This window comes from Carettochelys insculpta, chromosome 14, assembly GCF_033958435.1.
Source record: "Carettochelys insculpta isolate YL-2023 chromosome 14, ASM3395843v1, whole genome shotgun sequence".
Taxonomy (NCBI): Eukaryota; Metazoa; Chordata; order Testudines; family Carettochelyidae; genus Carettochelys; species Carettochelys insculpta.
In genome coordinates this window covers 7,419,754-7,442,025 of record NC_134150.1, presented here as the reverse complement: position 1 = coordinate 7,442,025, position 22,272 = coordinate 7,419,754, and the positions used below count along the sequence as shown (strand labels likewise).

At 45.1% G+C, this 22,272-nt stretch overlaps 1 protein-coding gene across 2 annotated transcripts in view; it reads right to left on the bottom strand.

Moving 5' to 3' along the window:
• Positions 1–990: 990 nt before the first annotated feature.
• Positions 991–22,272, bottom strand: part of SLC7A6 (solute carrier family 7 member 6) — a 57,146-nt gene continuing 35,864 nt past the window's right edge. For both annotated transcript variants that reach the window (XM_075008355.1, XM_075008354.1), the window contains exons 7-11: positions 12,552–12,655; positions 10,780–10,876; positions 4,802–4,951; positions 3,807–3,990; positions 991–2,265 (exon numbers count right to left, since the gene is read on the bottom strand). In XM_075008355.1, the coding sequence (XP_074864456.1) occupies positions 2,174–2,265; positions 3,807–3,990; positions 4,802–4,951; positions 10,780–10,876; positions 12,552–12,655 (627 nt within the window). In that variant the 3' untranslated portion in view covers positions 991–2,173. The remainder of the gene's footprint in view (positions 2,266–3,806; positions 3,991–4,801; positions 4,952–10,779; positions 10,877–12,551; positions 12,656–22,272) is intronic.

Below are 22,272 nucleotides of genomic sequence, written 5' to 3'. Positions count from 1 at the left end.
ATAGCAGTGGAACACTTAATTCACATCCCTGTGTACTTTATAGTGAAATTTATAAGAATGTATTTTTTCATTTAAAACTTCAGATCTATCTTAAGCCCCCAAAGAAACTATGCCCATAATTCTTAATTAAAATCACAGTCCATTGGAGAGATCTTGAGCTGCTTACTATAAACCTTCAAACAAATCTCAAATCTTAAATATATGACATTTGTTTTAAAAGTGCATTGGACTCTAATAAGCTACAGCAAGATTTAAGCATTAAATGCCATTTTCTTATGTGGGCTAATGAAACAATGAAAAGGTTTGAAGTTTAAATAATTCCTGGACTGGACTTTGCTTCAATTTACTAGGCATAAGATGGTAAATTAAACATATAGCTTTCTAAACTTAGCAGAAAATCTGCAAGTTGACATAAAAATAAAACCACAATTGAGACAAGGTAGAAGTTACAATACACTTACAGTAAGTGCATAAGAACTCAGTACCTCTGAGGTTTTAAAATACAAACAAACAAACAAAAAACCCTTTAATTTCAGTGTGCTAGAATTTGGTAAGATTTAAGATTGCAAAACAAGCTCATCCCACTGTGTGCCACAAAAGCCCAATTTCCACAGCTGTATTTCATCTTAATTTAGCTATAACTGCAACAAAATTGTGTTTGTAGCTCTTGAAGTGAAGTGTGTCTGTGCTCATGAAAGCTCATGCTCAAAACTTTTCTGTTAGTCTATAAGGTGCCACAGGACCCTTCGTGGCTGTTACAGATCCAGATTAACACAGCTACCCCTCCGATACTTTGTAGCTCTTGACTCTCTCAAGCACAGTATAATAAGCAGACATAGTCCATATTGCACCACCGGGCTATAGTCTGCTGTTATGCTAATCATCTGAACTTTTGAATCTCTAAAAATAAATGATACCCAAATGTTTCAACTTAAGTGTTGTATTTACAATAGTGTGTGATACTGGGTATGGAAAGTGACTAGGAGTAGATGCAGCCTGAAGGTATGATGAAAAGACTCCCCAATACCTTGAAGGTGATTTTATCTTTACCACAGTATTGTAATTATTTTTTAGCATTTATTACCATTGAGGTGAACTAACACCACATCAGATCAAGAATGTATTTCCCCTTCCCTCACATTTCTCACATTTGAATGCTATGTTTCCCTTCTGTGCCAGTCACTATTATACATCTAATTTTCAAAATGAAATGACAGCCATGTAAGTCTATAGCATGTAGAAGTATTGCTTCCAAGGAACAGTATTGAAAATAAGAAACTGAAAATTCCTATCTCTTTGCTGTAACAGTATTTGTAAACTTATTTATAAAATTATTAAATATGGAAGCTCTTAAGTTTTTGCCTCTTAAGTATTTTAGCTCTGGAGGTTCTATTTGAACCATTTAGAAACAAAATCAATCACCAGAGCTCAAAAGGTCTACATTAATATGTTGCATCCATACTTACATGTAACATTTTAGTCAATTTTCTTCTGTGTAAAAGGCAAATTTGGAGCGTGTAAAAGGTGCAAAACAAATCCCTGAAGACTAACATCCTCTCTGCAGACCAGACAACTTTTCACTGGAATGATCGTCTTTATATGCCAATTCAATCTGCATCTTTTCTGCTGCAACTAGCAATGATGAATGTTTATTATGGATCCTTGTCTACTTGGATAAGGGACAGATTCCCAAGCAAGTCACTTCCCATAGACCACTGAGCACCCATCAGTTATTAATGGCTTTTAGCACTTCTTATCTGGAGTAATTTTAAGTAAACTCCAGAATGAATCACAACTCCACTATCTGGTTCTCCAAAGTATGTTTTATTTGATCACTCATCTCTACTATTCTAGAATCTGTTCTCCCTGTTACTACTTAAGTTCCATTTTAAGAGATTTCCCACTTCCCTCAATCTATAATGAACAACCCAGACACTGTTTCCATGTCTAAAGTGACTAATGACTACCCATATAAATACATTAACAGTACTTCCAACTACATACTGTGGTAGATAGTATTATGCACCAAAGCATCCCTCTTCAGTAATAGCCAGTCTGTGCATTCCTGACTCCAATGGTTGCTCAGTTGTCCCATGTTCCTTGTTAATCCTCTTTTGTTCCTGTTAGTCACTTTTGCTTGGCTTTCTGCTGTTTTTGGAATTGCTTTGCATCTTTAGTTAGATTTTGCCTCTAATTGCTTATCTTCACTGTCCATCTCTGTCAAAACACTGTAACAAAGCAACTGTGTGGCTTGAGTTATAGCACCTGCATAAGAAATTGAAGATGAACCAGGTGAATATGTAAGTATCAAACTAACAGCAGCAAATTATTTAATGGAACTTAAAGCCAACTGGACTACATATAGATCAGTGAAAGTCTTCTAGTGTTTTCAGTTCTATTTTCTTTAAAAAATACCACAAACAAGATACATTTGCAACACAAAATAAACTTCCATGTTTAGTCTAGTCTGACTTAAAAAAAAACAAAAACAAAAAACAAAACAACAAAAAAAATCAGCAGTATGTTTAACAGCTGTCCTAATGATGGCATTGTTTTTCCCTCCCAAGTAACCTGTGAGATACATAATACACTGATTTTTGTTTTCCTCTGCTAACGTAGGCTGAAATAGCTTATAAAGCAAACAAAAGGTCTAAATAGAGAGCATGTAGAAGGGGGGGATTCTGTACATTTAAAAAATGTGTAAGGTTTTTTAATTGATCTCCAAACTGAATGACGAAGTCATGTAACTTATTTCATTTAATCGTGGGCTTAACTTATGAATACTCTTTGTGCAAACTTTACTGAATAGCAAAAACCAAAGCAGTAGGCTGCAAGGGAAAATAGGTATAGCAGACCCTTGATTTATGCGGGGGTTACGTTCCCATGCACCCTTGCATAACCCGAATTTTGCATAAATCAGGGGATGGCTTATTTCCTCGACAGAACTCATGTTCTGCAGCCAGAGCACCTGGAGCAACTTTTTGAACGTTAAGTCCTGGGGTTCTGGGGGGCATCTGAGGAAGGTTAAGCCTGACGGAAGGTTGGAGCCATGGGAGGGGGCTGGGGGGGTTAAGCCTGGGGTGGGTTAGGGCTGCAGGGGGGAGGCTCAACTGGAGCTGCCTGAGGAGGGTTTGAACCGGGGCCAGGAGTGCCCATGGCAGCCACTTCCCTGGGGCTCTGGGGCTGAGCGCGCCCATGGCTGCTGCTTCCCCAGGGCTTGGTGCAGCCAGGAGGAGCTGCCTCCCTGGTATGAGGTGAGCCAGAGCCATGTGTGGGTGGCGAGCAGGAATAGGGGGCACTGAGCCAGGGTCACGGGGAACAGGATTTTGAGTTGCGCTTAACTCGCATTAATGTGAGTTAGGCACAACCGAAATCATGCATTTCGAGGGTTACTGTTAACTATGATAATTCAACAAAAGTATATCAGCCAGCAAAGCTCCAGAGAAGATTTTTCTTTTCCAGTTTTAAATGGCATAGCTTCTTCAAAACATATAAATTCACATAAAATTGAAGCAACACAACATACTTGCTAGAGGCCAGAAAGATTTACTGATTTTAGAATTGCAGCCAACATTACTTTAGAATTTAGATATTTTCAATGTTGTGTTTGGTAAGATGCAAATATAATGAAACTGAGAGAAGCCATAAAATATCCATTAGAGGAAGTGTAAAACACAGAAATATAATGATTTTTTCCCCCCAATCACTGCCATTCAGCCTGTGTATGATTATTCACACTAAATTTGAAATTTTATTGTAAATTTCTCCATTCAAACCTAGCAAATAGTGAAATCTTCCAATCATACCTAACATATTGTTGATAAACGGTGGCCTTCTGGATATGGGCAAGTAGACTCCAATGAAGTAGACTGGAATTCCAGATAAAGCAATGCCAATCCCGATCAATGAATTAATGGTGTCACTATACAGAGGCACCACCACCAAAAATACTGAGCAGATACAAAAAACTATTGGGAAAAATAAGCTCAGCTGCAGAAAAGGAGAAAAAACATTTTTGAAATGCTTTCATAATGTCAACAGTTACATACATTTGGATGGGAATGTGATTTTCTGTATTTGTAATTTTTAATACATTATAGCATATTTTTAAATTAGTTCTTGATTCTCATACACGCAAGAGAACAGGGTGGACATCTATTTGGCTAGTTAGAAAGATGTTAAATGGATACAAGCATGGCACTCTATATAGTGCAACAGCAACTAAGATTCACATGTGATATAGTGTAAGATTATAACTACGCAATACTGAAAGCAGCTTTTTATGGTAGCTGAGTGGCTTGTAGACAAATCCACTGCATTGAGACATTTCGTTGTAGGAGTCAAGAATGGCATGGATAGCTTAATGAATTGCATCCAACTTTACCACAGAAAGGTGCTAAAAGAATTAAGAATTCAGACATACAACAGCTCCAAAAATTGCTTTGATTAATTTGCCCTCCCTAATTTCACACAACAGAGCTGGAATTTAGGAGCATGGGAAGAGAGACAGAGAGCCATAATCTATTGACCTATAATCCAAAAAAGCAAGAGCAGCTCCTCATTTCAACCATACGAGCCATTTCTCAGTAGTTGAGACACTCTGCTAGAACAGGAGTATTTTCTGAGTGCTTGAAAGCAATACAAGCCATTTAAAAAATGAAGACATTATCTGAGCTCAGAGTTTACAATCTAACACAAGAAAACACATTTCAGATATAATACTTCTTTAGGATGTACTGGGATACAAGAAAGATCTTTAAAAAAAACAAACTGTGCTTACATTCATTTATTAATTTTGTACCTTGAGAGGTCTGGCTCGATCTGGCTCCTTCCAGCGGAGGTATAATTGCCCAGCTACTGATAGTCCAACGAAAAACCAATAACTGAAACTGAAGTAGTTGATAAGCTGGAAGACATCTTCTACAGTCAGATAAATGAGGGTCATAGTGCACTGTTGGGAAAGAATATGGGTATCGTGAACAACTATAAATGAACTGTGAAGAACAACAAACAGGAGAAGCTAACAAAGGGAGTTTGACTGGGAGTTCACCTTGGAGGAACCCTACAGAGATTATGGCCACTCCCCTCCCCCCTGCCCTTGAGGACACAATAAATACTATATCTGAGAAGTCTCTCAGAATAAAAACATTATGGACAGTGAGAACTCAGCTGTCAGGATGCCATATAGGTCTTCCTCCCAGAGGATCATAGAAAGTCTCGTCTAAGTGCAAGCTGGTTTCCATATTGGAAGAGAAGTTGAAAGGACTAGAGACCCAAGTATCAACTCTGTGTTTCATCAGAGAAAATTAATAGTTCTTACATGTAAATCAGCATTTGAAATTGAAATTTGAAATTGCAGGCACAGTGTGCTGAAGAACCAGAGAAGGCAGTGCAGAACAGAGAACACCTGCAGGAGAAGAAAGAGGATACTCAGATATCCTCAGCACAGATAGTGGTAGGAGTTCCATGATCACCACTCCCAAGACGAGATGGGTGGTGGTGGCTGGGGACCCCCTCCTAAGAGGTCAGAGTCATCCATCTGCTGTCCAGACCAGGAAATTCAGGAAGGCTGATTTTCTGGGCAGAAGGATTGCTAAGAAAATATGGCTTCCAACTAAACAAGAGAGGGAAGAGCTTTTTTGTTGGCAGGATTACAAACTTAGTGAAGAGGGCTGTAAGCTAGGTTGTTGGGGGACAGTGACCTAAGCCCAGAAGTAATGGGGACACTGGGCAGAAACACAAGAAGAAAGGTACAGAGGAGGACCCTTGATCTGCACTGTGAAATTAGGGCAAATCAGTTAGTTACCTTATGTGTCTGCACACAAATGCAAGAAACCAGGGAAACAAGCCAGAAGAATTGGAAGTCCTGCCATAGTCAAGGAACTAGATATGACTGGAATAACAAAAATTTCGTGGGATGTCACACATGACTGGAGCTTTGTCACAGAAGGGAATACACTTTTCAGAAAGCACAGGCAGAAGAGAAAAGTTCCTGGGAATTGCACTGTACATAACACAGCAGTATGATTGCTCAGAGCTCCAGTATGAAACATGAGAAAAGCATGTTGAAAGTCTCTGGGTTAAGTTTAGAGGTGACAGCAACAAGGGTGATGTCATGGTAGGTGTCTGCTAGAGGCCACCAGATCAAAAGGACAAGTTAGATGAGGCTTTCTTCAGGCAACTAACAGAAGCTTCTAGATCACAGGTCCTGGTTCTCAGAGAGGACTTCCAATCACCCTGACATCTGCTAGTAGACCAATATAGGAGTACCTAGGCAATCCACAAAGTTTTTGAAGAATGTTGGATGTCAAATATGGAGATATACCTGTCTCACAGAACTGGAAGGGACCCTCAGAGGTCACTGAGTCCAGTCCCCTGTACTCATAGCAGGACCTCTTTTTTTTTAAAAAAAAATATCTATTTGCCCCAGATCCCTGAAGGGCCTCCTCAACGACTGAAATCACAAGCTTGGGTTTAGCAGGCCAGTGCTCAAATCACTGAGCTATCCTCTCCCCAACAAAATACATTTTTTTTGTAGCCTAGAAGAGTGAGTGGCCAGCTGGCTGCAGAGGGAAGGAACAGAGGGATGCCACCACTGCTCTCCAGACCCTGTGGGCAAACGCACAAGTGTCATAACCTCCCCCTAATAAAATCTCCCCTGCCGAGCTTCCAACTTCCTCATGCAACTGCTGAAGGAACCAGTTAGGGTCTATACTCAGCCTGACCTGCTGCCCATAACCAAGGATGAATTTGTAGGGCGAGTGCCATCTTGGGCAGCAGCGATCATGAGATGGTCAAGTTCAGGATCATGACCAAAGGAAGAAAGAAGAGCAGCAAAATACAGACCCTGGAGATCAGAAAAGCTGACTTTTGACTCCCTCAGGGAACTAATGGGCAGAGTCCCCTGGGACACTAACATGAGGGGGAAAGGAAATCAGGAAAGTTGTCTGGGTTTTAAAGAAACCTTACTAAAGGCACAGGAAGACACCATCTCGATGTGCAATTTAAAAAAAAAAGAAAATATAGCAGGCAAACAGGATGGCTTAACAGAGAAATCTTTGATGTGCTTAGACATAAAAAAGCAGCTTACAAGAAGAGGAAACCTGAACAGATGACTAGGGAAGAGTATAAATATATTGCTCAAGCATGCAGGAGTGTAACTGGGAAAGATAAAGAGCAAGTGGAGTTGCAGCTGGTAAGGGATGAGAAAGGGAACAAGAAAGGTTTCTACAGGCATGTAAGCAACAGAAGACTGGTCAGGGAAGTTACGGACCCTTTCTGAACGAGGGAGGTAACCTAGCAACAGATTATGTGGAAAAAGCTGAAGTACTCAATGGTTTTTTGCCTCTGTCTTCACAGATGGAATCAGCCCCTTAGTGCTATACTAGGCAGCACAGTATGGGAAGAATATGGACAGATCTTTGTGGAGAAAGAACAGGTTAAGAACTGTTTAGAAAAGTTGGACTAACACAAATCCATGGGGCTGGACAAAATGTATCTAAGAATGCTGAGGGAGTTGGCTGATGCGATTGCAGAGCTATTGTCCATCAGAGGAGGTTGCCCGGACAACTGGAAAAAGGCAAATGTAGTGCCTATATTTAAAAATGGGAAGAAGGACAATGCAGGGAATGACAGACCAGTCTGCCTCACCTCAGTCCCCAGAAAAATCTGTGAGGAGCTCCTCGAGGAATCAATTTTGAAGCACTTGGAGGAGAGGAAAGTGATCAGAAATAGTCCACATGAATTCACCAAGGGCAAGTCATACCTGACCACCCTGATTATCTTCTATGATAAGGTAACTGGTTCTGTGGATATGGAGGTGGTGGTGGACATAACATACCTGACTTCAGCAAAGTAACAGAGAGAGAGCCATACTAGTCTATATACTATCAAAACAAAAAGCAGTCCAGTAGCACTTTAAAGACTAACAAAATAATTTATTGGGTGATGAGCTTTCATGGGACAGACCCACTTCTGAAGATAAATTATTTTGTTAGTCTTTAAAGTGATACTGGACTGCTTTTTAGTTTTGACTTTAGCCAAGTTTTTGATACAGTCTCCCACAGTATTCTTGTCAAGTTAAACATGTATGGATTGGATAAATGGAATTTAAGGTGGACAGAAAGATGGCTCACCAGGCTCCATGGCTAGTGATCAACAGCTCTATGTCTGATTGCCAGTGGAGTATCCCAAGGGTCAGTTCTGGGGGTGGTTTTATTCAATACTTTATTAATGACCTGGATCAGAGGACGGACTGCACCCTCAGCAAATTTGTAGATGACACTGAATTAGGGAGAGAGGTTGATATATGGGAGGGTAGAGATAGCCAGACAAACTGGAGGATTGTGCCAAGATAAATGTGATGAGTTTCAACAAGGACAAGAACAGAGTCCTACACTTAGGACAGAGGAATCCCAAGTCCTTCTACAGGCTGAAAACCGACTGGCTAAGCAGCAGTTCTGCAGAGAAAGACCTGGGGATTACTGTGGATGAGAAGTTGGATATGAACCAAGAGCGTACCCTCGTAGCCACAAGAAGACTAGTGGCATACTGGGGTTTATTAGTAGGAACACTGCCAACAGATCTAGGGAAGTGATTATCTCCTTTCATTCAGCACTGCTAAGGCCACAGCTGGACTCCTGTGTCCAATTCTGGGGCTCCCATTACAGAGAGGATTAGGACACACTGGAGAGACTTTAATAGAGGGCAACAAAAAACGATTGGGAGCTGGAGCACATGACTTATGAGGAGAGACTGAAGAATCTGAGCTTATTTAGTCTACAGAATAGAAAAATGAGGGGGGATTCGATGAGTCTTCAACTACCTGAAGAGTGGGTTCAAAGAGGATGGAGAGAGGCTGTTCTCAGTGGTGACAGGTAACAGAAGAGGGAGAAATGGTTTCAAGTTGCAGGAGGTGAAGTCAAGGTTGGATGTTAAGAAAAACTATTTCACTAGGGCTATGTCTACACTTGCCCCATCTTTGAAGGGGACATGGTAATCAGAGTGATGAGAGCTTATTCATGAAGTGTTGCAATGCATGTGCAGCACTTCATTAGACAAATTCTCTCCCCCGGCAACTTCAAGTGTCAAACTCCAAAGCACAGGCACGCCATGTGGGCACGGGCACTTCAAAGTATCCACACCACTTCGAAGCACCTTTACTCCTCAAAATTCCCACAGCTACATGGCAAGCCCCTGCTTCAAATTTACCAAGTGGGCGAGGGGAATTTGCCTATGAAGTGCTGTGCATGCATCACAGCACTTCACTAGTAATCTCCCATCACCCTGATTACCAAGCCCCCTTTGAAGAACTGGGCAAGTGTAGACATAGCCTACGAGAGTGATGAAGATTTGGAATGGGTTATCTAGGGAGATGATAACATCTCCTTCCCTAGAGGTCTTTAAATTCTGGCTTGACACAGCCCTGGCTGGGCAGGTTTAGCTGGGATTGGTCCTGCTTTTTGCAGCATGTTGGGTTCAATGAGTTCCTGAGGTTTCTTCCAACCCTGTGGCTCCATGACACACAGGTTTCAGATTCTTGTTTTTTTTGTTTTTGTTTTTTTGCTATGTACATTAATGTAATCTTTGAGGGCTGAATCCTTTATCTTATGTTATACTTGTATTTCCTTACATAAATAGATTTTTGCAATGGAAATAATTATTTCTGATCATTCCTAGAGGGGGATTTTACTGAGATTTTCCCAGAGGGTGGTGGGAACACCAGGATTATGTTTCTTGCAATTCACCAAAAAGGGAAGCAAATAAAGTGCTGAATTTAACATTGAAGTCCAGTACTGAGAAGGATACTTACTGGGGCAAAATACATTAAACAAGTTTATCAGAACATAAAGAAGTTCATAAACAGCTGGATTACCATACATAGTTCAGTCATATCCTTTAGACTGAATAGCCTGAACATCTCACTTATTTGATTTGCTAACAGGATAAAGGAAGTTTAACATGGATCATAGACTAGCTTAAGTCCTACCTTGGTCATGAGAAATGGAAGTCTACAAAGAACTACACCCAACAACAACAAAGGTGAAGTATTCAGTCATAGAATCCTAGGGCTGGAAGGGACCCCAGGAGGTCATTGAGTCCAGCTCCCTGTCTAAAAGCAGGACCAACCCTATCTAAATCATTTGAATCAGTCACTTCATTCCTGTTCCAGGTTTCTATATACTTAGGGACTTGGTACACATTGCACCTCTGAAAACTGGCTGGACCACAGATGCTTCTGGACCAGAGAGCACAGGAGCTTAAGGGCAGGCTGCCAGCTGCAAGAAGGGGTGCAGCCTGGCTGGGAGCAGCCAAGATTGGAGCCAGAGCCTTTTGGCAGCCTGCAGCAGCCTCAAGGAACATGGGGTTGGGGCCAGAGCTGGAGTCCTGCCACAAGAGCCAGACCCACCTAGAATATAGTAGAGGGGTAGAGGGGGGCAGAGTGGATAGGAAGCGAAGCAGGGTGCTTGCTGCAGGCTCTTAGGGGTCAAGGACCTCCCCGATCTGACAAATTCTCTCATTTGGGACCAGTCAGGTCCCAACAGTGACGGACCAAGGAGGTGCAACCTGTAGTTTGACTTACATTAAGAATTTTTAGTAATTATCAAGCTAATACAATTATTCAAAAACTAATCATTTGTTAATTCTTACAAGTGAAAGAACATTTAATACAATATACAATACAGACTGTCAAATAACTACAACCCAAGTAAAGAACATTCCATTTTGGGTCTATTTCTCATCCCAAACACTTCCATGCAGCTTAAAAGAGCAGCTTACATTGAAAAGCAGTGCAGGTACAGGTGTAAACCTTGCTATATGGATCATGGATAACAGGTCGGGGAGATGACCTTCCCGAGAGCCTACAAAAAAAAGCCTACAAAGGGAACAAGAACAAGTAAATCATGAGCAAAGGAAAGAAAGACAATGCAAAAATGTCTTATAAAAATAACCTCAAAATAAACCTGCATGTGTATTCAACTATTCTTGTCCTGTACGTATACAGTAACTCCCCTGACTTACATGTAGGTTGCATTCCTGGGCAACCTAAGTTGAATTTCACACAAGCTGGGACTGGGTAGGGGAGGGGCCCCTGGTCCTGACTGCACCTGGCACCTCCTCTTGTGAGAGCTGGGAAACTGACCAAAACTGCTAGGCTGCTGAGCTTCCTGGCTCCCAGGAGCAGAGGAGAGCTGGGGACCAGGTGGCAGCAGCTTGGCTCCCTGCTCCCCATCACTTGCACGAGCTAGCGAACTGACCATAACTGCTGCACTGGTCAGTTTCTTGGCTCCCAGGAGTGGTGGGGAGCCAGGAACCAGGCGGCAGCCTGGCTCCTGCAAGTTTCCAGGCTGTCACCTGGTGCCTGGCTCCCTGCCACTCACAATTTTGATTCACATTATTGCAAGTAAGGTGTAAGTTGAAATCATGTAAGTCGGGGGTGTACTGTAGCTGTATAAGTGCATCTCTATACAGCTAAAAAAATAGTGCTAAAGTTCTGATTACTGACATAGGCTTTAATTTTTATGAGGCAGACGCCGCCCAGAATTAGAGCTGTATATTGTTAAACATTCTGGTACAATTTAAGTATTGACATCAAGTTAGTGAATTTCCTAACAATGAGAAATGGGTAATGAACATGCCATGAAGTAGGTGACTGTACAAAAGAATTTCCATAAATAATTCTAACAATGTTCTAAGTTTATCTACTGTACCATTTCAGACTAACATTTATTTCCAGTAGGGGGAAATTAAGTATGCATTTAATAGACAAATAAGATTTTTCGGTATTATTAAAAAAAACTCTTTTGAAGCTGATACTGGTCATGTCTGTAGTCAATGCATAGGAGAAAGTTTCCATGACCTATGTGAAGCTTTAAAAAGATTGTCATAGAAATTAAAATTTTAAAGCTTCACATGCAAGGTCATAAAATTTAATACATTTGAAAGTTATAAACACAGTATTTAAACAGGAAATCAAGATCATTAGATTGATTTCACAAGGAAACTGGAGAATAAATTCAATTCTTGATCATGAAACAATGTGAATGATTATGCAGTGTGCAACATTTATTATACTACATTATATTGTACATATTGCTGTACAATCACATTTTTGGGGAGGCAGGTGGGTGGAGAGCAGAGAGAGAAGACAGACTACAGGCTGAACCTCTCTCATTTGGCACCCTTGGAACCTGACCAGTGCCGGATGACAGAATTTACCAGACCATGGGAGGACAATACTGAGAGCCAAGACTGTGTGACTATAAACAAACTTTATGGAACCACAAGAAACTTGGCCACACACGATAAGCTTGTCTGGCTAACTAAAATCATGCTGAATTATGGATGTTGCTGGACAAGCGAGTGTGCTGGAGTAGAGAGGTTCAAACTGTAGTGATATAGAATATAGAAACTAAAACCTATTGAGGATAATTAGTTTATTGTGGTGTTCTTAGTCTTAGTGACATGGATTTTAAAAGTGTTCATTTATTTTATGCATGGTAAAATTAGTTGGCCAAGCATGCTTATGAACTTTGCAAAATACGCATTACCTAGAAGATGCTAAAATTGATGCATTAAGTCCACCAAAACATGAAACGGCTACAGCAATGGGAACTGTCCAACTGAAAACGCCGAATACTTGGTCAGCAAATGTCTAATGAATGAAGACAAGGAAAAAAATATTTGCAATGGCAGTGCATAAATGGAACAGCAGAAACAAATTTGTTTTAATAACATTTTTGTGAAAAAATAAACAGCCTTTAACACATATCAATAATCTTCCACAGTGTTGTAAAAGTTGTCAGCCATCCCTCTCACCTATTTTAGTTACAGAGTCATCAAAAATGAAGCTCAAGTCAGGCAATTTAGTTTGGATTTATTTCTCACACAACCCAAGAAGTCTTTTCTTTGAGTAATTCACAAATAATTATGCTCATAAATACATGACATATTTCTAAGTGGTTTTAGTTTCTCTGGCTCACGCAAGTAATATCCTGTGTGATATACCTATTATAAAAATTCAGTATAACAGACTGGCTTCCAGAGAAACAAGTAAATATGGCTCTGTACTGGTGTGGGGGCTCACTCTGGAAGGAGAGAGGCTAAAGCAGCCATGGATTGGCTGCACAGAACCCAGCTAGTGAAGAAAGCTCATTAAGAGCCAGTCAGGAGAGGGTTTGCTGGGGCAACCCAGATACAAAGGGCTGCCCAGCAGAATGATCACAAAATTAAACACTCAAAAAAAATCTTTTGTTAAACCACCTTAAAATCTGATTTACCAAATGTATTTTTCCTGCAGAGAGAAAATTAGCTTGGCTTTCTGACTTTAGCAGACGGACTTAGTATCTGAACAGGATTTGCAAGATAACTCTAGCCCCTGACATGCTGAAATACCAGTTCTGTACAAGGGAGTGTGACTAAAAGAGGGGAGAACTCCACCAGTAATTTTTTGCTACAAAACAAGATTCACAGGGTACGTCCTTGTTTTAAGGATACGCTCCATATTCAAGAGAGTTGCACAGAGATAAAGAGAACCTCAAATTTATTTTAGGAATCCCAACCCCAGAACTTTGAATAGTATGAAGACAGTGTGCTTTGTAACAAGATAACAAAGATCACCAGACATTGACAGCGTAAGAAATAATGGATGCAACGCTAACAATTTAAAGCAACATTGTCCTAAAAGGATATATGTAAATAGGTTTCCTGAATTCAGAATTCATGCAAAACTAAAGACCGAAGATGATCATACCCTGTATAAGACTGAAAACTTCTGCAGTATCTATTTGCATACCTCATTTCAGGTTTGTTATATATATGAGTGAGCTCTTCCATTTATACAGGTTATTACATTGTTCTCACCACAGTTGTATCTGAATATCTTTCAGTAATACATTACAGTGACTAACATGTATGGTGTTCTTGCTCGTCCTCTTTCTAGGAGGAGGTGTATGTGCAGTGCAGCATTTTATTTTTTGATCCCTCTGCCAACCCTCACAAAACCTGACCTAGGTCTGAAAAGCAGAGGCAGGGAGGAGAAAGATTTGGTATCAGAACACAGAACAGTTTTCCCTCTCAACTTCCTGACCTCTGAGAATTGTCTGTCAAAGGAAATAAGGAAACTGACTCATGGTGCCCTCATTTGCAAACAGGAAAACCCGAACAAATGCAAAAAGACCCACACAAAACAAAACGGCCAAGGGCATAAAATCCTGTATCACCCACAGAAATCTTGTTTATCTAAACAAAAACATTGGGTGAGGTCTGTTCAATTGGATTAAATAAATTCAAGTGACCTGCATGCAGAGAGTGACTGTTTCAACTGGAAATACTCTTAAGTTTCTGTTGGTGCAAAAGAAACCAGTTGCAGGTTGTATTATATTTTTAAGATGTCTTTCCAGTCTGCTTTTAATGATAATCCTATTGGCTGGTCCCTACTGCAACCCACACTTCTCCCCAGATAATCTGAGATGGAAAATATCTTCTCCCTTTTCCCAAAAGGTGCTGCTGCAGTTCAAGATACAGGGTGGAATCTTTTCTTCATCTTTCAAATACTCAATAAGATCTTAAATAAAAAAACATGCATGGCATAGTCCACAGCATAGATATGCTCTTTTGGATATACCTCAGACTTTTTGGTCGGATCTACATTTAAAAAATTGCATTCCCACTTTCCAATAGTGCAGCTAATAAGATTCATGACAGTGGTGAAGATGCTTGTACTTGATCAATACTAGGGCTTGCACTGCTCCTAGCTGTAGCGTAGGATCTGCAACAAGGATGGCAACTAGTACAGAGTTTGTAGAACAGGCAAAGACAAAATGTGTTCCCTTAAAATCAAACTAATATGCCAATCCTTCTACTCATATCAGACTCAACCACTTTTCATATAACACCTTGTGTTTGGTGTTTTTTATACTCACAAGCTTTATAGCTATAAAGATCCACCAGTGCAGCTCTAGGGGAAAATACAAGGATGGATTAGTTTTGAGGACTGTGATAGAAATGCCTGAGCCCCGTTGATACTACAGTTTCCATGGTAAAACTGCCCCTCGAAGATTTGCAACTGTAATGCAATCTTCAAGGGCTAAAGTAAGAGCAATATTTCTATTTACATAGTCCCCTCCACCGGCAAGGTGTACCAGTGATTTCAGTGCTTAAAATGAGATGAGATGAGGATCTCCTAATGAGTAAAAAGTGCTGGTAAAAAGATCCATAACTCAAACTGAGTGAGGTTGTTCGATATGGGCTATACCCAACCATCACTGTCGCACATCAAAGAAATTCCAGTCAGAACTAAAGTCAGAGAAGTACAAGACTCTCAAGCACATACGGGAATTTTTAACAAGGGCACTTAACAAATTGAGTTTTGCCCTTCAAATGTACTACTTCCATAGAATCCACTGAGGGATCCATGTGCCCTTCACTGGTGTAACAGCTCATTTCAGAAAATCTCGCCACTGGGAAGGCACGTGCCATTCACCTCTGTTCCCCAGGGCTATGTCTACACTAGCACCCCCCTTTGGAAAGAGGGATGCTAATGAGGCACTGCAATGAACATGCAGAGCCTCATTAGCATAATGGCGGCCGCGGCACTTCAAACATGCCGCTTTTGATTGAGCACGGCTCATCTATATGGGGTCCTCTTCAAAAGTACCCCATACATTTCAGAAGCCCTTTATTCCTATTTGGTTATAGGAATAAGGGGATTTCAAAATGTGTGGGGTCCTTTCAAAAAGGACCCCATGTAGATGAGCCACGTGCAATCAAAAGTGACACTTTCGAATTGCTGCGGCCACCATTATGCTAACGAGGCGCTGCATGTTCACTGCAGTGCCTCATTAGCATATCCTGAAGTGTCTCATTAGCATCCCCCTTTCCAAAAGGGGGTGCTAGTGTAGACACAGCCCAACTGTCTCTCTGTTCTTTAATTTCAGGCACACACTTTAACACTCCAAAGGACAAAGGAGAGAATCATCTGACTCTCCAGGGCTACGTCTACACGTGTATGCTACATCGAAATAGCTTATTTCGATGTAACAACATCAAAATAAGCTATTTCGATGAATAACGTCTACACGTCCTCCAGGGCTGGTGCCGTCGATGTTGGGCAGCACCACATCGAAGTACATGCCAAAGTAGCACACATCGAAATAAGGGTGCCAGGAACAGCTGCAGACAGGGTCACAGGGCGGACTAGCGCTTCTGAGGCTACAGCTAGCTGCTCCCTAAAAGGGCCCCTCCCAGACACACACAGCCTGCACAGCACGCGGTCTGCAGAGCCATAGGAACGCACACCTCGGCAATGCGGTTATGGACCCCCAGCAGCAGCAGCAGCAGCAGCCAGAGGTCCACCCAGCCGCCCCTGCAGGAGCAGTGCTCGCCCTGCTCAATGCCATGCAGGAGGCAGCTGATCACATTCTAGCCAAAGAGGAGCTGCCCCCAGGGGAGGAGGAAGCAACCCCAGACCCTGCAGCCCCCCGCCGCACACGCCGCCGGCTGTTGAGCTACCCCATGAGCGCCGACTGGTGGAAGCGGCTGGTGCTCGGCGAGTGGGACGACGACCGCTGGCTCCAGAACTTTCGTCTGAGCCGGCAGACATTTCTGGAGCTCTGCCAATAGCTCACCCCCACACTGAGGCACCAGGACACTGCCATGCGGCGTGCCCTCAGCGTGGAGAAACGGGTCGGCATCGCTGTCTGGAAACTGGCCACTCCAGACAGCTACCGATCCGTGGGCCAGCAGTTTGGCGTCAGCAAGGCCACCATCGGGGCTGTCCTCATGGAGGTAAGAGGACCCACGGGGAGGTGGAGGAAGCCCTGGGGAGGGGAGCCCTGGCGAGGGGAGGGGAGCCCTGGCACGGGAGGGCCAGACACACCCTGCACAACTCTCCTCATTGGTGCCCTCCCATGTCCTTCCCCTGCAGGTCATCCGCGCCATCAATGCCCTGCTCCTCCACAGGCTTGTGTGGCTTGGGGACCCGGATGCCGCCATCACGGGGTTTGCCACCCTGGGGTTCCCAAATTGCTTCGGGGCTCTGGATGGGACCCTTATCCCCATCCGTGCCCCGGAGCACAGTGGAGGACGCTTCTTGAACAGGAAGGGCTACCATTCAGTGGTCCTCCAGGCCTTGGTGGACAGCCGGGGCCACTTCCTGGACATATATGTTGGCTGGCCTGGCAGCACCCACGATGCCCGGGTATTCCAGAATTCAGGCCTGTGCCGCCGGCTGGAGGCGGGGACCTACATCCCACAGCGGGAGATCCCTGTGGGGGACACCACGATGCCCCTCTGAGTCGTCGCAGATGCAGCATACCCCCTCCGGCCCTGGCTCATGCACCCTTACACAGGCCATCTGTCAGCCAGCCAGTAGCACTTCAAAATGCCTGAACCACGCGCGCCAGGTGGTTGAGCACACATTTGGCCGCCTCAAAGGGCGCTGGAGGTGTCTCCTCACCCGCCTTGATGCAGGCCCTACCAACATCCCCCAGATTGTGGGCGCGTGCAGCGCCCTCCACAACCTGGTGGAGAGCAAGGGGGAGGCATTTTTTCAGGGCTGGGCTGTGGAGGCTGGCAGGGCCGACGTGCAGCCACCCGCTGCCCCCAGTCGCCAGGTGGACCCCAAGGGGATCCGGGTCCGGGAGGCCCTGGGGGCCCATTTCGACGAGGCCGCGGGGTGAGCGCTGGCAGGCCCCCCACTGCACACCTCCATCCTCCACAACACTCCCCGCCCCTACGCCCACACCACAGAGCACCCAAGAGCACACCCCCCCGCACTTTTCTTGCAAATAAAAATAGACCTGTTGTTTGTGAAACTACCAAACGTTGAATTATTATTATATTATTTACAACAAATATAAATATTATATATTATATGATGATAAGCAAAAAACAGTGGAACACAAGGAAGGGGAGAACTATTTACATGAGGGGGCAGGTATCCTAAAATAACAGGGGTCTAATACAAACTATATGCAAAACACAAGTAAAAGGGGATATGTACAAAGGAGGGGGCCACGTCCTGGGCCCCGCACCCCCTAATGTCCAGCGCTGGGGGTGGGCAGCCGCAACCCGCGCCTCGGCCTCAGCCCTGGCTGGGGCTGGCAGATATGGCCGGTGGGTGTCAGCAGGCCCCAGGTCCCCCACGGCGGATGGCCCCTTGGTGGCGGATGGCCGGTGGAGCAGCGGGTGGAGCAGCAGGTGGAGCAGGCAGGGCGGGCAGAGTGGCGGCCGGTGCGGCATGGGGGGCCAGGTAGTCCGCGATGTGCTCAAATGTGCGCATAAAGGCCCCCCATGCCTCCTGGCGCCAGGCCAGCGTCCGCTCCTGCAGATGGAGGCGCCGCTCCTCCACCCGCAGGCGCTGCTCTGAGACCTCCAGCTGCCGCCGGAGGATCACCAGCAGCTGGGGGTCCATCGCCGTCCCCGCCCTGGGCCTGGTCGGTGCTCCACCGAGGGGCTGGCCTGGAGTGATGGCCCCGGTGGGCTCTCCGGGACCACTGACACCTCACTGGCACTCTCCGGTCCCTCCGATGGTGCAGCTGCGGAACACGGGGGGGAAGAAGAGTGGAGACAGCCGTTAGTGTGGGCCCCGAGCCGTGGCCATTGTCCCCCCACCCCTCTGCTGCTGGTTCCCCATCCCCATCCCCGGGAGATGCTGCTGCTGATGATGATGGGTGTCCCACCCCCCCCCCCCCCCCGGGGGACCCTAGGTTCCGCTCCCCCCATCTCCAGGGATGGGGCATGGCACTGTCGTGCTGGGGGGGCAGGGGCTGATGCACTCTTCTGAGGGACATGCCACTGCTGTCCTTGGGGCCATGGTCATCTGGGCATGTGGAGGGCCCTGGTCATGTCTGTTGCCCCCGCCCCTCAACCCCAGGGGTGTGCACCGCGGGGGGGGTACATACCTGACGGTCCACTCCCACGGTCGGGGGACACCCACTGGGCGGATGCCCTGCTGGAGCTCCGGGATGGGATGGTGATCCGGAGCCCCCCATCGCTGGAGGAGGATCCCCCCTCCTCCTCCTCCTCCTCCTCCAGCATCCCAGGGGTGGGCTCCTGGGGGGGGCCCTGGGGTGCGGGGCTTGCCTCCAGGGCGGACTCCGCCTCCGGGGCCTGCTGGGGCTCGTCAGCTGAGGTGTCAAGAGTGGCCAGAGGGGAGGAGGTGTACCGGGGGCCCAGGATTGCCCTGAGCTCCCTGTAAAGGGGCAAGTGACGGGGGCGGCCCCAGATTGGCTGGCCGCATCCCAGGCCTGGGCGTAACCCTGACGCAGCTCCTTAACCTTACTCCTGACATGGTCAGGAGTGCAGGCAGGGTGACCCAGGCGGCCAGGCCCTCGGCCAGCCGAGCAAACGCATCCGCGTTCCGCCTCTTTCTCCCCATTACCTGGAGCACCTCCTCCTCACTCCAGAGCCCCAGCAGGTCCCAGAGCTCGGCCTCCATCCAGGAGGGGCACGCTGCCTCTTCCCCAGCTGGCTGCCAGCCTGGGAGCCCTGGCTCCCCTTGGTGGGGGGTGCCCTGGGGGTGCTTGTGGGGGGCTGGCTGGCTGCCATGGGTTCAGGCTGTTGGGCTGTGGCTGCTGTGAGACGTGCAGGCTGGCCACGTGGCTGTGCTGTTGCCTGCACACTCTCTCAGCTTCCTGCACAGGGGCCACTGCACGCGGCGACCATCGAGCTCAGGGGCTGGAGAGAGTGTCTCTCAACCCCTCAGCTGATGGCTGCCATGGCGGATCCCACTATTTCGATGTTGCGGGACGCGCATCGGCTACACGTGCCCTACTTCGACGTTGAACGTCGAAGTAGGGCGCTATTCCCATCCGCTCATGAGGATAGCGACTTCGACGTCTCGCTGCCTTACGTCGATGTCAACTTCGAAATAGCGCCCGCCACGTGTAGACGTGGTGGGCGCTATTTCGAAGTTGGCGCGGCTACTTCGAAGTAGCCAGCACATGTAGACGCAGCTCAGAAGATCTCAGCACACTGGGTCCAGATATGTCCCAATGACCTGGGGCTCTTGGGACCAAATGCAGATTTTGCATAAGTGAGCATCTTTAGTCTGACATCCAAGGGGAAGGTCATAGTTAATTTGTGAGAAGAAATAATTACTTGAAAGAGGTGAGGGAAAGTCCATAAATACCCAAGCGTGAAGAGAAAAACAGACTGAAGTTTGTCAACTGAGGCAAGGCCACACCTAGCAAATAGGCAGGAAGCTGAAATAGCACTTTACTTCCTTACCATAACAAAAAGCAGTCAAGTAGCACTTTAAAGACTAGCAAAATAGTTTATTAGGTGAGCTTTCGTGGGACAGACCCACTTCTTCAGACCATAGCCAGACCAGAACAGACTCAATATTTAAGGCACAGAGAACCAAAAACAGTAAGCAAGGAGGACAAATCAGAAAAAGATAATCAAGGTGAATTTGCTCACCTTGATAATTTTTTTCTGATTTGTCAACTTTGATTACTGTTTTTGGTTCTCTGTGCCTTAAATATTGAGTCTGTTCTGGTCTGGCTATGGTCTGAAGAAGTGGGTCTGTCCCACGAAAGCTCACCTAATAAACTATTTTGCTAGTCTTTAAAGTGCTACTTGACTGCTTTTTTGTTTGGATAGTATATAGACTAGCACGGCTTCCTCTCTATTACTATTCCTTATCACAGTATCACAGAATGTCTTAGAAACAAACACAACACCCCAAATTCTTTGAGGACTTAGCTGCCGAACTCATAGGAAACAGCCTAAACACTCTTTAATGAATGCAATAACTTGTGCAGCTACGCTCAAACCCAAAGAGTCATCCAATCATCCATATCTGCTAGATCAAAGGACATCCTGGGCATAACTACATAACTGATATCCATGTAGCCATATATCTAACCTGATCTCTTTCCATCGGTCAAGGCATCAAGAATCTGACTATTAGACAAAGTCCAAACAACAAAAATAAGGCCAAAAAAATCTAAATACAAGCATACTACTAGATAAACACTTCCAAATAAGATCTATTATCAAAACATAAAAGCAGTCAAGTAGCACTTTAAAGACTAACAAAATAATTTATTAGGTGAGCTTTCGTGGGACAGACCCATTTCTTCAGACCATAGCCATACCAGGACAGACTCAATATTTAAGGCATAGAGAACCAAAAACAGTAATCAAAGTTGACAAATCAGAAGAAAATTATCAAGGTGACCAAATCAGAGAGCAGAGGGGCAGAGAGGGGTGTCAAGAATTAGATTAAGCCAAGTGTGCCAAAGAGCCCCTATAATGTCCCAGAAAATTTGCATCCCGGTTCAAACCACATGTTAATGTGTCAAATCTGAATATGAAAGAGAGTTCAGCAGCTTCTTTTTCTAACGCAGACTGAAAATTATAGGGGTTCTTTGGTATACTTGGCTTAATCTAATTCTTGACTTCCCCGCCTCTCTGCTCCCTTATTTGCTCACCTTGATAATATTTTTTCTGATTTGTCAACTTTGATTACTGTTTTTGGTTCTCTATGCCTTAAATATTGAGTCTGTCCTGGTATGGCTATGGTCTGAAGAAATGGGTCTGTCCCACAAAAGCTCACCTAATAAATTATTTTGTTAGTCTTTAAAGTGCTACTTGACTGCTTTTTTGTTTGGATAGTATATAGACTAGCACAGCTCCTTCTCTGTTCCTAAGATCTACTACGTAACTCAGCATCACCTCTGACGCAGAAAAAGAATTGATTTTGTATCCAAGAGGCATTTGTATGTGTTTTTTTTTTTTAAATATCTTATATCTTATAAAGAATACTTTTTTTGTTTGGGGAAAAAAGGTGCCGGTACTCCACACCCCAGCTGGCTCCCCACCACAGGACTGCTGGGGTCTCCCCCCCATGCATTCCCCCCCTCCCAGTTGGGGATGCCATGGCTGGAGGCCTGCCAGGACCCACCACAGCAGCAGCAGCTGAAGCTAAGTGGCTCCCTACCATTTGCCTTGACGGGAGACTGCCTGGACCTGCCACAGCAGCGGCAGCTGGAGCTGGGCAGCTCCTTCTGTCCCCCTTGATGAGGAATCACCTGGTTCCAGCAGCACCTAAGGGCTTGGACGCACCTGCTGACTGTGAATGAGTGAGCTCAGGAGCCAGGCAGAGGGCAGTGACTGCCGCAGCCCAACGCACATGTACAAATGCCCAGCATATGCTCGCTAAAGCCTCCTGGGGCTTAGGAACAGACGTGGGGTGGGTGCCTCAGACCTGTTAGGCTGCTCTGCACAGGGAGCCTGAGTGCCAAAGCAGCCTCCCGCCACCTG